The sequence below is a fragment of the Apiospora phragmitis genome, assembly GCF_038363925.1.
Source record: "Apiospora phragmitis strain CBS 135458 chromosome Unknown utg000016l:1.0-887042.0:1.0-888152.0, whole genome shotgun sequence".
In the NCBI taxonomy this organism is placed as follows: domain Eukaryota; kingdom Fungi; phylum Ascomycota; class Sordariomycetes; order Amphisphaeriales; family Apiosporaceae; genus Apiospora; species Apiospora phragmitis.
Window position 1 is genome coordinate 286,641 of NW_027117416.1, and position 16,440 is coordinate 303,080.

At 50.9% G+C, this 16,440-nt stretch overlaps 5 protein-coding genes across 5 annotated transcripts; 2 read left to right on the plus strand and 3 right to left on the minus strand.

The window, feature by feature from the left end:
* Positions 1 to 179: 179 nt before the first annotated feature.
* Positions 180 to 602, minus strand: PG994_015271 (uncharacterized protein; the record flags this gene model as incomplete). Its single annotated transcript, XM_066866678.1, has 2 exons — positions 180 to 423; positions 508 to 602. The coding sequence occupies 2 exons, from the start codon at positions 600 to 602 to the stop codon at positions 180 to 182; spliced, it is 339 nt and encodes a 112-aa protein (XP_066707592.1).
* Positions 603 to 1,390: 788 nt separating this feature from the next.
* Positions 1,391 to 2,655, minus strand: PG994_015272 (aminotransferase; the record flags this gene model as incomplete). Its single annotated transcript, XM_066866679.1, has 3 exons — positions 1,391 to 1,620; positions 1,673 to 2,314; positions 2,391 to 2,655. The coding sequence occupies 3 exons, from the start codon at positions 2,653 to 2,655 to the stop codon at positions 1,391 to 1,393; spliced, it is 1,137 nt and encodes a 378-aa protein (XP_066707593.1).
* Positions 2,656 to 3,690: 1,035 nt separating this feature from the next.
* PG994_015273 (uncharacterized protein) lies at positions 3,691 to 3,960 on the plus strand (the record flags this gene model as incomplete). Its single annotated transcript, XM_066866680.1, has 1 exon — positions 3,691 to 3,960. The coding sequence occupies one exon, from the start codon at positions 3,691 to 3,693 to the stop codon at positions 3,958 to 3,960; it is 270 nt and encodes an 89-aa protein (XP_066707594.1).
* A 5,578-nt stretch (positions 3,961 to 9,538) lies between these two features.
* On the minus strand, positions 9,539 to 10,233 carry PG994_015274 (methyltransferase LaeA; the record flags this gene model as incomplete). Its single annotated transcript, XM_066866681.1, has 3 exons — positions 9,539 to 9,965; positions 10,024 to 10,167; positions 10,220 to 10,233. 3 exons carry the CDS (start codon positions 10,231 to 10,233, stop codon positions 9,539 to 9,541), a joined length of 585 nt encoding a protein of 194 aa, XP_066707595.1.
* Positions 10,234 to 14,087: 3,854 nt separating this feature from the next.
* Positions 14,088 to 14,729, plus strand: PG994_015275 (uncharacterized protein; the record flags this gene model as incomplete). Its single annotated transcript, XM_066866682.1, has 1 exon — positions 14,088 to 14,729. The coding sequence occupies one exon, from the start codon at positions 14,088 to 14,090 to the stop codon at positions 14,727 to 14,729; it is 642 nt and encodes a 213-aa protein (XP_066707596.1).
* Between the last annotated feature and the right edge of the window lie 1,711 nt (positions 14,730 to 16,440).

Here is a 16,440-nt window from a genome sequence, read left to right on the forward strand (position 1 = left end):
CTGGTGTCCTAGCCGAGCAGGGAAGTACGACCTTCCGCAGTACGCCTGCGGGCGAGGCGGCCGGGCCTGTCGGATCGCCCAGAAGTTCCCAGAAGCTTACAGACCTTCCCGCCGTCCTCTTCATGCCGGCCCGCCTAACCGACGGCCGGACCAAGCAAGTCAAGACATCGATTTCCGCCCTACCAGCCCCGCTGGCCACAATTATATTCAAAGTGAACCACTCGCGTTGGTGCCTGGTCCAGAGCAGAAACACTGCAAACGAGCGTTTCGTATTGAAGAAGTTGAGTAGGGCGCTGCCACTCCCAAGTGATCCTTCTCGTCTTGCAGAGTCTGATAACGCCAGCCTCGAGTGCTATTTCGCGAGCAGTTCTGTCCAACTCGACGGCCGCTTCCACGACAGATTCACCGCCAGCCCTCTTCGTCCTTGACGGAAGTGTCACGGCCTTGCCAACACCACCTAGGGCGCCGCCGAGGTCACCGCCCTCTTGGTACTCACCACCTTCTTACCCGGCCTTGTCCTGAGCAAGCTTGGTGGCGTCGTGGGTGGCTCCTTTAGAGCGGGTTGTGTAGTTGCCCAGCTCCTTTGATGCGGCCGGCGGCATTTGGACTCGTCAGCTGTTGCTGGAAGATACCCGGGATTGACTGGATGCTGCGCCCCCGCGACACGCTGTCGGTGCAGGACGGCTCCTCGAAGGACCTCGATCGCGGCAGTCTCTCTCGCATTCCAGGCCCAGGACGCTCTGTTGGGCGATTATAGCAAGCACTTCCGGGAGGACTTCCGCTCGTCGAGGAAGGATATCCGCCTCTGTCTGTAGCCCGGGGTTTAGAGCACGTGAGCGTGCTAACCTCCGAGGACGTTAGCGACAGCGACTCGAGCTTCGTCACAGACGGCTTCGTGGATGCAAACAGCGCCAGGTTCATTACTCCCGCAAAGCCCGACAAGAAGTCGTTTCAACGCAGCAGTCGACGACGCAGTGGACGAGGACGGCAGATCAAGCAATCACAGCGACGGTCTGGGTGTGCCAGCGGTGGTCTCTTGAACCTGCAGACCTGTAGGTATTCGTGGCACGTGGACTCATACTTAGAGCGGGCTTGCCAGCTACGTAGCGTACTGCTATACTCCGAAAGATAAACCGACAAGGAAATGCCATCGGATATATAAGCAAGTAGATATCCAGCTCACGAAGATGGCGTAATCGACCAAGTAATATATAAGTCAAATAGAAAACCATTTAAGCTCATATCCCCTATCGTAGTGTAAACCCCACTTTATAAATTCGACCACGAGCTGGAGTCGGCAAAAACCTTTTCCACAACAGAGACCAGTGTATTAACTATTAAGACGATGGTCTCGGGTGCCGGGTTGTACGCCGGCATGATCATGACATGATCACCCTTTTTGTCCCGCGCAGCCCTGTCCGTAGTAGATGGCCACGTTGTACGAGGCAGCCAGCGCCGCCGAGTGAACCTGCTGCGCGATTTGTAGTCGGGGGTCAAAAGGCTCCTTGCTGGTCTTGTCCTTCACGAACTCAATGCCCCAGAACAAACCCCGGCCACGAATATTGCCCACGTAGGTGTAAATACCAAGTTTTTCCTTGAGAAGTTTCTCCAGATAAGCCCCTTAGCTTCGGACATTAGCGAGCAAGTCGTCGCGCTGAATAATCTGTTAGACCTTCAGGGCTGTGGCGCAGCCCAGCGGGTAATCTTGGTAAGTGTGGCCATGAGTGAGCATCCATCAAGTCGGAAACCTTGTCGCCGGCCAGGATGGCTGACACTGGCTGATACCCTGCCGCCAGGCCTTTACCTACTGCTTGGATATCGGGAACGACCCCCTCTTGCTCCCAGGCGTGTAGAGTTCCGGTCCGGCCCATTCCCGACATGACTTCATCCAGAATCAGTAGCGCGCCATACTTATCACACACGGCTTTCATGGCCGGGAAGTAACCAGGCACAGCGGGTATACAGCCAGAAGCCGCACCGACGACAGGCTCGGCAATGAAGGCCGTCACGGTCTGGGGCCCAAGTTCGAGGAAAGCCTCTTCCAGCTCCGACGCTTTTCGCAAGACAAACTCGTCGTCACTCTCATCTTGGAGACGTTGCCGATACTCATTGCATGGAGGTATGCGGTGCACGCCAGGCAGTAGCAGGGACTCAAAGGGGGCGCGTCGTGTCAGGTGTCCTCCTAGAGCTAGGGACCCAAGAGTAATGCCGTGATAAGACACCTCACGTGAGATGTAATTGATACGACGTGGCTCTCCTTTCCACACCAAGTATTCGTGGGCAAGTTTCATGGCACCCTCCATCGCTTCCGAGCCTTGTAGTAGAAGAGCAACGTCAGTGGTAAATTGCACCTAAGCGGGAAGGAAGGCCCACTGACCCGAACTAGTCACCCAGGCTTGTCGGAAGCAGCCTTTGCGATGTAGACTTGAACCATTCGGCGAGTTCCCGCCTGCTATTGTTGTCGAAGAACCCATGTGCGGCATATGACAACTGGCTAGCCTGGGCGGCCATAGCATCGATGACCTCTTGGTTGCCATGCCCGAGACAGGTCACAGCCGCACCACCGCAAGCGTCCAAGATCTGCCGGCCATCTGACAAGCGAATATAATCCCCTTGGCCTCCAACAGCTATGGGCCGGTACCCTCCACTCGACATGGTATAACGATGTGTAGAAGAGCCCGGGGAAGTTATTTGGCTGGCTGATCTGTATCCTCGAATATCTTCAACACTATAATACAACGAGCGAATTAAGTACGAACATAGGCTAAAGCAGATAACCCTCTAGACGACATATTTCTCATCAAGTAGGGGACAGGCGCACGCTTATAGAATAAGCCGTGGCATGTTACCTATGACCCCCATGCTGTACTTCTTCGGGCGTTTGGCCGCCAAGAAATGTGGCGCGAAATTCGACGCGAAATCCGCCGAGGAGTGGTTGAAGTAGGTTGGCTCCAGCCTATAGGACTGGGCTATAACGGTCTAGGTATTCGTTTTACGCAGGGTTAGAAAACTACGTATTGGCTGGTAACACCATACCCGCGAAGAGTTCCAGATATTTCCAGAAGCAGCGAACCGCCAGATATAGCGGAAATCAGGAACTGCATCCAGTATTAGACGTGGATTGTATTATTGTTAGTTTGGAGCAGACAAAGGAGCTAGAGACGATGCTGAACGCTAAGCTGTATTCAGTCTGGGGCCCCTGTTCTACGCTGCCATGGACTCTTTAATAACTAAGAGCTTCTCTTTCACATAGAAATCGTCAAGTTTAAGAGGTATTGCGCACCTAGTTTAGAGGACTTCTTAACATAACAGGATCGATAATACGCTAGAACCTTGTTTAATTATATAATGAAGCCCGGTATGCAGTACTGTAATCGCTGATAACGGTTCTGCTAATTGTCCATTGTCTGCCCTAGAGTCGGACGGATTACTTCAAGTGGAGTGCAGAATTGGATGACAGATACAGTACGTACTGTAGCAGGCAGCCCTACAGAAGTCTTTCTTGGTGTGCTGACCAGTACCTTTATCACATCACCTGCGCACGGTGCCGGGACCCCACAGTAGGCTGACGCTGAACGTCCCTGGCACACATGTGTACAGCGAGTCGATATTGCAGACCAACGGGCCCTTCCAGACCGCCCACGGCGCCCGCCTGTCCTTCCGCCGCACCTAGCCCAGTTCGATGACTTCATGCCGGCCTACCGCGCCGGCAACCTGAACTGTTGGGGCTTCCACCCCGTCGTGGCCGAGGCTGAGAAGACCCACGGCAGCGCTGCGCGGCTGTACGAGGCGCAGGCCCACCACTTCTTCACACCGCAGCTCCTAGTGGGCGTGCGGGCTTACTCGCTGCACTCGATCCTGCATGACTGGGCGGACGCGGAAGGCGTGCGGATCCGCAAGAACCTGCGGCCCGCTGTACTCTACTTTCGTTGGTGCCGCTGCTCGCAAGCTTCAAGGTAGAGATTACGACGTAGGCTGGGCAATACGAACGGACAGAAAGGGTAAACTGCATCCATTTCCGAATTCCAAAGTTTCGCGAATCGAAAGCCACAGTGGGGGTACTCCACAATGTCCCCACCGATACTACGCGTGCGGCGCTCCAGTCCCCACAAGAAAAGCGACAGTCGGTTCATTCTGGCTTGAAAGAAAGCTGATCTGTTTATCCGCTCGAGTGATAGCTCGGCCTGACTTTTCGGGCATTTGCTCCGCTGCGTAGGATTCAATTTGATTTGCTAGTGTTAACGACAAGTGAGAGCAATGTGAACGGTAAGTGTTTTAAACCTTGTACAGTCACTAGCGAAACCAGTGTCCTCTCTACACTCTTTAATAGTTGCCATTCTGGCCCCACTTTATAGGGGTAGTTGCTGACACTATGTACCCCTCCATTCTTATAAGTACAGCGCCAATTTTGGCTTTGCTTACTCTCCACTTGTGCATAACTTAAATACAAGACCTGGAGCCAGAAGTTGCTGACCGTTTATGCTCTTCTTGGCGCTGTAATTGGTTCTAAGCGTCTGCAAACAAATCTTTCGACACAAGTCTGGTTGGCTTCACCATCGGTGCATATTCCATCCTCCGTCCATCCTCCGTCCGTATAACAGGGGCGAGTTCCCATGTCGAGGTCAGTCGCAATTTTCGTCTGCTTGGTCTTCTCTACTTTCCTTCTCCTTCTGGGTCACTATCACTATCATTGCCCCGAGATGTAGTATCCGGATAGCGGGATCGAGTATTTGATGCTCTATTTACTATTTTCCAGTTGATCTGGTTCACCCTACTAATGATTACCGCAGTTTAGACGCCCGCGAATTGGCTGCAAAGCATAAATATATATATATACAACACTATATTATATAAGTAATAGTGAGATCTGGTCTACCGTAGTTTCATGTCAGGTCTATCGCTTCCCTAAATTGCTCCATCCTCCGATTCATCTGCCCACATATTTAATGCTTCAAGAGAGGATAGGAAATCCGGATGTTCTGGGCCTAATCGGTGTTCCCGTAGTTGCACACATCGTTCCATTATGTCTTGTTTTCCTTCCTGGGTGCCTCTGCTTGATTCTTGGCACCCACAGGGGTGCTATTAGTATCGGATCCCATCTCAAAGCCTTCTAAGCCTCTCTTGAGCTTCTTTCCTGTAGAAGTTAGTAGGCCCGGCTGAAGGGGGTACTCATACACATGATCAATGTTACGCACTGTAATTGCGCTGAGTAATACGATTTCTACCCGTCTGCGCTCGGCAAGGTCTGAAATCTTGGTCCAATCCTCTACTGGTCTGCTCGAGGGAGAGAAAGCAATGCTTCTGTGGAGCTGAATACTGGTTGGGTGTCATGATAGTCCCATATTCTAGATATTAGGGTTGATATGAGGTCTGAGCCTCGGTATCGCAATGGCCTCTCTGTTCACTTCTGTGGGTATGCCGATAGCCCTGGGTTCCTTTTTGGGGGGCATCATCATCGCAGGTGTCCATGCCTACCACGGAAGCACCGTCATGCTCGTGTCTGCAGCCGCATTTCGGTTATGGGTAGCGTGTGAATGGATAGTGTATTCTCAGAAAAAGCACCGGATGAAGGGCTACGTCTTCATGGAGGCGTTTCTTCTTTCGGTGGTGGTCGTAGCCGGTGCTATGGGCATAACGTATGCCAAAGACTGGCGTCTTCTTCCTGTACTTAGGCTCTACATGCTACTGGTGAGTGGTGGTCTATCCCATATGAAAATGGATACTCTGACAAATTAGGTCATCTCCATTGGCTATGGACTAGAAGATCTGTTGGCCGCGATATGGGCGATCCAGTATCGGAATGACAGCGATGAATAATCGGACAATCTGGGATCTGGTTGATCCCTGGTCTCCGGTAACGGGCTGGGATATGCTATTTGGAGCATAGTGATGGCGCTTTGGGCCAGTTCATCAAGATACTCTGTTCCCATGGCCCAGTTATCGATCGTAGTTTTCGAGCCTCTACTGCGGCAACTGCATTTTAAAATGTATAACGCTACTTAAGCAACAGCCGTCATTTGATATGGTCTGAGGAGCACGGCCACAGATGTGCACTTGGTCTCCCGTCTAGAATCGAGCTCATCCATCTTCCCATCGTTGGTAACTTTATCTGTACAGTCCAATGTCAAGTTGATAGAACCAAAAGCATGGAATCGTACACTGTGCCAACGTGAGAATGGAGCTTCATCGATATTCGAAGGTCACTTACGGCCACTGGGGGTCCTCATCGCTGCAGACCCACGTTTGGTTGATATTGAGCCTACGACTGAGGCTGTTGAAGCCAAAGGTCGTCTGCGTGATAGTACCCTCTGGCCCATCGGTGCATGTATACGGAATGGTACTATAGAAGCCGCCGAACGGCTGGCTATCCGACGCACTACATTGAGATGTGTGCGACAACGTGGGATTCGATAGTTCGAAGCTGAGATTTCCCCGTGCATTCGACACCTGGTGGTCGAAGTTTTTGATTTCCCAAGAAAAGTTGCCGAGGGTTGCAGCCTGGCAGCCTGTGGCATTCGTCCGGCTGCGCATTGGCGAAGCAGCTGCCGATAATGTAGTCAAGACGGAGATGGCGTGCTGCATGGTGGTCAAGTGACAGGGTCAAGGAAATTTTTATTTTAGAATCATGGAGCGTTGAGGCTACTGCTCCCTAAATATCCGGCTGGCCAGCCGCCTTTGCGCGAATAAATACCAGAGCATGGCCTACGGTAGATCCAATTGAGTGGGACTAACCAGGGAGGGCTAAGTGAGGAATAGGGACGATGGATGTGCCAAAACCCCTTCACAAGATTAGAAGATCGTGCATTTGATCATCTAGATGTATTAGGCGTCCTGCAGTGCTTCCGCCTCTGAGTACTCCACCCCCCTGTCCCAGACCCAAAACCGCTCAATCGACCAAGTTTCGATGCTGTAAAGTAGCCCAGTATTGGTCCAGAAAAGTAGTATACGCGTCTAGATCCTGCTCCGACTCCCAGGTTGGGCATTCGTACCCAATCCACTTTACAGAGTAGTATAGGAATCCACTTCTGCTGTCGTAGTGCCCTATCACCGCATCCATATTATGATCTGATTTTCCCTCCCTGATTGCGGGCCGCTGCTGGCTCTCCAGCCATACGGCCACAGAACCATCTCGTCCGCATACCCAGAGCAAGTCCACGTTCGGCCCGGCCTCCAGCAAACGCTCCCTGTTCTCGGCTAACACGCCATGGAATACAGCATTAGGCGTTTGTAGAGTGTAGAGAACCTGCACTACGACTAGATTCAATGACCAATGTGTTCGGATCCCCAAGCCTTTCAAAGCTGATGTAAGATCTTGCGTTGCCATGTTTTATGCTTCCTTTCGTCAAATATAATCTATCCTGACGAAAAGCTGCGATGTGCGACCATAGTTCTGTACGGTATGTACTAGTGGGAAGCTTGTGTAGAACCGTGTCTGGAAGGCGCTTTTATGTGGATTCCGCTCCCCTATTCCGGTTATGGCGTAACAGCACCAGCTGGGTAGCGACATTATTGACGACGTAGGCCTGAATAGGCTTTTGCCGTGTACACTATAACTATCCGATTCGGGTCACAGTAGGCACATCTAGCACTAAAAGTCGACCTAGGTAAAAGTTGGCTCCTGTCTCAAAATTGCCAAAAAGCGCCATAGTATAGTTGCAGTTTTCCAACTCATATAGATGGGCATCTCGTCAGATCTGCGTCCTTAGGGCTTAGGTGAGCGAGGAAAGTCGCAGTGTAAGAATCATGGCAACTGGGTTGGATCCCTTATGTCAATCAGGTACCAAACGAGCCATGAATACGACCGCGCTTGCACGACTAAGCCTAGACGCTATAACCGAAGACATGACGTCCATTTTAGCACGTACTACCCACGACCTCCTCTCCCACGTAACATCGCCGGATGCAGTTGGCATTCATCAAGCCTCCAGGTGTTGCCGAAGATGGACGGGAGGCGTCTCCGATAGTTCCGTGGACAGTGAGGCATTATTACTTCAAGGTTTCATTTCCTATCTGGTGAAGGCCTCCAACACCAGTTCGCTTACATTGCTGGCTACCTTGGTGTACTTACACCGGTTGAAAGGGAAGCTCGCGTTGGCGACACGCAAATACAAATGTACAATGTACCGTATCTTCCTAGCTGCGCTTATAGTAGCGACGAAGTATCTACATGACTGGTCGCCGAGGAACAAGAAGTGGGCCAAATACAGTCGTTGGTCTTGTGGGCCCGTCAGTTTCCGGTTCACTCTACCGGATGTCAACCTGATGGAGGTCGAGATGTTGTCCTTGCTCGAATGGCGGCTAGGCGTCACTGAAGATGATTTCGTCCACGTTCAGGTGCCATCCCTGAGCCCCATAGGACAGCTGAGAAAACATCACCAGGTTCGGCACACCGGCGTCCGCAGCTGGGATGATATTCGAAGGCAGTGACGTAGCTGGAAAACAGTACACCGATACTCGGCTTGGGAACCTGTCTGGTGGTCTTTTGGGACTTTTCTTCTTTCTCCGACAGCTTGACAGACCCCTGCCGGCGCCCTACAGCTTGAAATGACCACTAAGAATCGGAAGGTAATTCAATACCTATCAGCCTTGGAAGGCATTTTCCGGCATGATAATATCTGTAATACATGAAGCACTTCAGAGTTCATTTAGATACCTTCACGGCTAGCTATTCCATCTAGAAGAGATATCCCACCGACAACGACTTGTTTCTGGTATGAATCTTCGATGGTGGGATCATACTGCAGGGCGGTAAAGTATTGATTAGTATGGGATGCAGGTGGGATTTGGGAACAACTTGCCGTTGAGACAATGGTGTATGTAGAACTGGATTGCAAGAGCCATTTTCCCGACACCTTCTTCTAATATCACCAGTCTGTGGAGTGGTACCTCGGAAGACATCGCGACACGTTAGCTAGCGATGAAGTCAGCATCGATGAAATTGTTACGCATCACGGTATGCCCGAAGTTGCGGGGACAGTCCTACAGTAGAATACAGGTCATACCGTAGTGTATTAGGGTGTGTGGTAAGTGAAAGAAGATCGTCTTTGGGCGCTTGGCAGCATGTTGTGGCTCATATACAACTCAATCAAGCCATTGCTAGATCTAGCCATGCTCAGTCCGATGGGTCGGAATGAGGTCCCCAGCCTGGTGAGATCGTACCCTCGACTAACGATGGCTGCAGCGGACCGAAAGCATGATGCTGGGTAGGGATCTTCTGCTTCCGCTTTGAATCGGGGCCTCTACGCCGAAATAACACAAGTGAAGCGGTTGAGAATGTCAGGCTCTTCGGCAGGCCGCGTCAGATCCATGGGAAGTAGGGCATTTGCCGCCGCTCCCGAGCGCCGATACTGTCGCGTGTATGTATAACACCAAAAGATAACTTAGAGTAAATCTCAATTGATCACAATTTCATCGTCAAGGAGCTATGTATTCACCCATTATGGCTTTCTCGCATGCCAAACGTGCCTTCATAAGTAGTCAGTATATCTTGCTTGCCATCAAAGAGAGGCTGTCTGCTACGCAGTGGGCACTGTATTACTCACATGGTGCATGAAAACCTTTTCGAATGAGTGCAGACCTCAAGTCGCACTCTGTTCTCAAACAGTACCAAATCTTCCAATCTCCAATTGCCGTAACGCATCAACGGCGCTCTTGACATGGACGAAATCGCTGGTTGCATCCCAAAATTGAACCACCGTCCGATATCCTGTTGGTCCTCGCTCTCAGGCCACGGGTGAAATGGGATCTCCTGTTGTTGATGCTCCACCTCTACAAACCCAAGCTTTTCGAGAGTGGAGGCAAGATCCTCCTGAGGCCACAGAGGCTTCCCGTGTGTGTCAAAAGCTTCATACAGCTGGTCCGTCCAGCGGTAGATCTCTGCATCCTGTGGCAAGCTGCCATCTTTGCTGAATGGACGAAAGTCGATCTCAATATGTTCGAAAACTCCCAAGCCGGGCTTCAGGTGGCTTTGTTACAGGATCAGCCTTTTATTTCGTAGATGTGACAGAACACGTGGTAACTGACTTGAAAACGTTTTGGTACAGGGTCGTCCAGTTCGCAACGCAGCCTCCCAGAAGCTGCATGTGGATCAAATCCATGGAATCCTTTTCAAGGCCCCAATTGAGATCGGTGATATCCTGTCCTTGAAAACTGACGCCCGGGGGGATTCTATGCTCGTGTTAGCAGCCTCAAAGCCTCTCAAAATATGCCGTTATCATACAGTTGGGGCTGCATTCTTAAACATGTATCTAATCCGATGACCTTTGCAAATGGATAGAGTCTATATGTATCAGTCAGTCACGAGTGCCCTTTCCAAGTGAATGCTATGATTAGTACTCAGCCATTTCGTTGCACCAAATCCCTGTACCACAGCCGAGATCGAGAACTCTCAGCACTGCGTTGCTCTCTATAGGACGTGCATGCAAGCCGCGGACAGAACCCATCGCTTGGCGGGTTTTGATGAAGAAGCTGTGGAAACGATCCAGCCTATCTTGCTCCCCCTCGTCAATCGGAAATAGGCAATTCCCTCTTGTACTATACGCTCGACCATTCTCTATAAAGTACTCTACATACTCCCGAGCTGCCTGGGCAGGACCCCTAATCACCCAGGTTAGTACTGTTCGACAAGTATTGTTGTGGTATGACAAGTTCAAAACAAAATTAGGGACCTTGTAAAGGTAGAGGACCATATACATACACCAGGCTGTTAGCCATTTGTAGTACTCGAATAGTTCTGGTACTAATAGCACATGTTCGATGTACAATCCACAGTTTGTTGGCTTGAACAAAGAAGAACGCGGATGCTTCTAGGAGTGTGGAGCAAAGGTAAGAATATATAGATATGATTACGTCTTTATCCTTTTCCCTTTACACTAGCTTACATGTAGTAGCTGTCATATGCAATATTTATGCAAATACTCCATGCCCAGGCTCTAGTGAATGGGCGCCTATACCCCTATGGGCATCTATTCACTCTATCGTACACGACCCTGACACCTTGCTCGTGAAGGTAGATGCCACCTTACAGATCCCTCCCCAATATCCTTTTTGATTTAATAGCGCTAGTTGCTCCGAGTAGATGCTCCGAGAATGCTAATGGGACCGGATGTAGATCACGACGGGTGCGCCAAAACAGTGTGGTTGAACCGGGAACGGGGTTGAAGACAGCTACGGATAGACGCAGGTCAATATGGCATACGATTACGTCTTGCGACCTGTTAGATTCGCTTTCTGAGCTAGGTTATTGCTAGCTTCAACTCAAGCACAGTGATTTAGGAATATTGATGCAATCCCAACCATCGCGTTTCGCCTCCTCAGTTGGTGGCCCAGCGCCACTGTAAACCTGTACCCAAGAGTAGTGGTGTTCTTCTATAGGGCAACTGCATGGCGCCTGAAGAATAGAATTTGACTGGTACTCTGCATAAAGTTGGACGCACAACCCGGCTGGTAACTTGGCAGACTACTAACAAGGTAGATCGTCTTGGCAGGCATATCACACGGCATAATACGAGGATTTGGCTTGATAGTTCGAGAGCTTTAGCGAGGTTACGATAGCGCCACGTCCTCGTTTCAGGGCAGCCTGTTAGTCTGTTCGTAGCAGTAGCAACGCCTGCTCATCTGGCTCGCATCAAGACACCGAAGAGAGCATGTATTAATAATAGACCGTATCTACGGCTAGTCACAATCTGCTCTTACGCCATAACCGAAACGGGGTAGCCGATATGTACATAACAAGGCGGTTCTACGCAGATACGGTAAGGTTATACCCCTGGCACAACCTAGTCATGTACCCTAATGACAGAAGTTATCTACCTCGGTGGACTCGCCCGTCTGGAATTGATTTTATTCTTATGCCACCTGAAGATCAACAATACGTCCAGGGTAATTAGAGCCAGGCCCCCGACACCAGCTCCGACCCCAATGCCGACCTTAGCTGCTGTGGATATTGCTCATCTCGTGGCTGTAATACTAGTTTCAGGGATGATGTAGTTCGTTGCTGGCGGCACAGCGGTCGTTCTCGCCCGGTACGTACTTTCTGCTGGCTACCTAATCGGCCACTCTCGGAGAATGTCACTGCAGCAAGCGGATGTACGTTGACTAAGGGAGGGCCGAATTGGTGCGATCCTACCACCGCCGCATGGTTATTAGGTGTATGTTATGTTGAAAATGGCTAGCTTGATCCCGGCTCGATGTGACACTGCCCCTTCAAGGTTGAATGAAATTACGCGAAGGGATACCAATCGATAACCAGTAGAGTCTATTAATCCAGCTGCCTTTGGTAAAGTAGGCTATCCTGGGGCCTCAGGCAGACCAACGCACGCCACTTCGTGTATGCAAACCCTTCATTCACGGAGCAACCGTTCCTGGAGGTCGGGATCAAGGATTGACTCGAGGTCTCTGTCCGCGGCGGGATAATAGACATGATACCTTTACTGCCTAGCTGTTCAAGCTCGAGTGATAGACCATGATAGGAGAACTCGAAGCAGGAGGAATGATAATCTGCCTTTAGTTGATGGGCTCGATCGTTTTTCTGCGGCAATGCCATGATGGGTAGGCCGTGTGCTTCGTTAGTAGTGTCGATGGTGATGTTTTTGGCGCTGCACATCGTCATGGAGGGCTTGTGGTTGCGAAAAGTGAAGAAAAAGGGGGAAAGTCGGATCCTGTCTAATAAAGGATGTACGTGTTATAGTTGTGCCGGGCAGATCGATCATCGAGTGCTGTCGAGGACTGCGGAAATTCACATCCGACTTAGAGGCAGTTTCCTGTTGGTCGACTTGAAAGCCTATTTCTGGGTACAACCATCCATAATCTTTCTCTCATGGAGGCCTCCCTCGATATCTAGTGTCGTGCAATGGATGACATGCCATGACTAGGTACCGTATTGTCAGCCTCTAATCTAAATCGGTACAGTTGCGGCTGACAGATCAGTGCCGTTCATCTCCCATGTGGTCGAATGCAAGGTGAGATAGGGCGCATCTGAGGCTGCCTATCTGTCATGCACGCCTGGGCCATCCGAAGAGGAGGCTACTATGTTGAATACGAGTTGGCTCGTAGGATTTGGCAGTGTTTGTGAGGCCGTGATCGTACACGGCCGACTCCCAACGCTGTCACACGAAGCCATGGCGTTCTGGCAGTGCGTAGGTAGCATTCCTCTTCCACGCTACTACTACAACAAGACTTAGAAAGTATTGCCATGCTCAATGACATGCAGGAAGCCGAGATTATCTCTTCCCTGACGAGGAGTCTCGCTTCGTGGGATTGTCGGTCCAAGAAGCCAAGACGAACATATTTGATGTGGGAAGCAACATACTAGACGTGATTTGACTCATGATAAGATGTAGGCCCAATAAGAAGCATTACAAAAGTCTACTTCTTAGACAGGATTTTCTGTCACTGACTGTACGGCCTTTCGCATTACGCATAATTTGGGACACCGATTTCTTCAATCGCAGCAGTCGGTAGCCGGGAACGCCAGGTCGTTTGCCATTTTAGCCTTGTGGCCTTCGCCCGACGGCAGCGCCAGCACCCTATAGCCTTCGGTGTAGCATCGGTGCCCTGTTGGAGTGCTGTGGGTCAATCCATTTGCCCCGTCATCATATCTTAGGCCTACGTTAAAACAACTGCAGGGACTGCGGTTGCCTGCACAATGGGCTGCTGTCCATCTATATAAGGCTATAGTACTACTCTCGATACTGTTTTCCCATCGCCCTTACTTCATTTTTGCAGCCACAAATGGCAGTCAATTCCAGGCAATTGGAAGTGACTCATGTGCCCCCGACTTGACCATATCGAACCTTTTATGGGGCTACGTACACCACACCAGTCATTCTTGAACAACAACGACGACCCCTCCCAAGGGCTATGGCTTTCACCGATGGAACTGATGATGTCTCTCAGTAAGTATGGTATTGGCCCTTTGGCGAGCTGTGACGAGAACTGATGAGAAGAAGTAGTTCATTCTTGGGCACCAGAGGCATCGGCAACAATGTCTCCCCACGGCAACACCAACGCCCTATGGATCGAATAGGCAGCCGAATATAGCCCTTGGCTCAATCGAATACCGCGGCGGTGACAGGGGTAGCAACACAATGGCGAGAGGCAATAGCAGCAATGCAAATCGAACCCTACGAGGCGGGTTTGACGGACCACACCAGTTTCTCCCACGGCCGACCCAGGAGTACATCAACTCGCTCGACAAAGAGCTGCCGCATTTACCCACCAACTTACTGGCGCAGGAACAAGATGACGTGTTGAATCAAGTCAACGACCGGCTCTCTCAATGTGCTTTTGACTTCGTGGCAAGATACCAATTTCCGGTCCCTCTTACCCAGGATAAGCGGCCAGTCGAAGGACCAAGTGATCGGGAATGGACGGAGTGGGTGGCCCTGCTTAAGAGCCTGGCAACCAAGAGGAGGATTCCGAGCCGTGTCATTTATGGTGGACAAATTAAGCAGCTGGTTACCATCTTAGAAAACTCTCTGGAGATGCGCCATGCTGCAAAACACCAATCCCGGCCGCTAAAAGACGACAGGAATGTCCTGCAGCTAATTAGTGCAGGTATTCAAGTGGCCAAGTTCCTCAAGGACGCTCCAGCTACGGAATACCTAGACAAACTATATTGCGAAACTGAGGAACTGATCCAATCTCGGAAACTTGCGCCTGCGTCAACCGACGGTAGTCTTGTACCCCATAACCGGAGTAGTAACACAGGCAGAGGCCAGTTAGCCTAGACGTTTAGATAGATCAGAGGGACTTGGTGTTTTGTCCCAAATCAGAGATGTCTTCGACTATGATCCTTGGGTAAATTGATCGCTGGACTGATAGTAGCAGACACGTACTCATGTGCTGTGACGCCGTAACTGGAACATGGCAGTGTTTACGATCCGGTTAGTATCCAAATCGCACATTAAGACTTGTCGAGTCCATTCACAGTTGACGTGAGTTCATAATACAATATGGCAACGCAAACCCCTACTTCCGCTTGGAAAGGCTCAGGGGTAGGATCGCATTGGTCGTTAGATCTAATCGTAGTGCGGGTTCCCCCATGTATGCTACTATGGACTAACTAGATATCTAAGACACGGCTTACAATTATCAACATCGTAAAATAGTACCAGACTGGCTGACTTAGAGTATTTCCATCTGAAGTGACCGTTAGACCCGCCGTAGGGGTCGGCGAGCGAATAAAAGAGACATTGGCGAACGTGCTGTTAGTTGGCATGAGACTGATTATTGTACCAATGGTACCTATAGTGCGGGTTGTCCCATTTGCGCTACCTGTCCAATCGGCGCTTGCAGTCCGGACCGAGCCAGAGTGCAGGACTGTAGTTGGGTTGGGGGTGGAATCCGTGATGGTGACAAACACAGTTTGTATTACAGTTCTCGTGATACGTTGAGCCCCACCCGTGTTGGCGTTGGTGGCCGGGGCATCCAAGGAACTCTCAGTGGTTGTCGTCGTTTGTTGCGGCGAGCTTTGTGTGTGGGGGCAGTAATCAGGCTCGAACTCTAGGGAGCCTATGGCTTTGAGCGTTCCCACCTGGAACTCGAACTTGACAATGTCCCCAGGTGAGACTTCCAAGCCTAACACACCCACAATGGGAGCGAGCAAGACGGGGATGGACAATCTCATCTTGACCAGACCCCGAGGAATGATGGTACTGCGCCTCAGCGGTCCTTAAGTACATCCATGGCTGTCTCGTCCCGGACGTCGGCCATTATTGCTCGTTTGCCCCGAGGGCGTACGGAACCAGACGCGCTCTATGGGGCCTCGATGGATATGGGTTCCATGGCTCTATTTTGTAATATCAGTCACTAGCGAAACCTACGTCCCCTTCCCACTCTTTGGTAGTTTCCGTATTCCTGGAGTGTCCATTAAGCTACAATAGCGTCCCGCGTAACGGTAGATATAGCAAGTGCTGGTTTGCGGGCGCGAAACGTTGATAACATGATGAGCTCGAGTTGGGCGAACCTCGCCAGGGGAGCTGCTGGTCCGATTCTGAACCCATATTGACGAGGAGGAATCTCGAGCCAGCTTCTCTTCGGCGTGTCTTGAGGAGAAGTTCTTGTGCAGTTCAGGAGGATTGAGCAGTTGGTCCTAAAATGACGCGGGTCGCGAACCAGCTCTACGCTAACAACGGTGGGTTCTAGGCCTGGCCCGCTGGCTGCGCTAGTGCGCCATTGCTACTCTTCCGACCTGCACTCCAACAGTAGGGCCAACAGGTCTGCAGGCAACTAGGAAGTCAAGACCGGAAACAGCGCGCGAGGATCTTCGAGCTCTCGACGGATGCAGCGAAAGGAGAATACGCTGCTGGATGATTCAGGCTCCATTCGGGATCGGCGCACTTCGAAAAGAGTACAACGAGAGATAACGGTCGTGCGGACCAGAATGGTAGTTTGGCCTCCCAGTATCATTTCTGCATACTACTTGGTAGGAATTAGAGG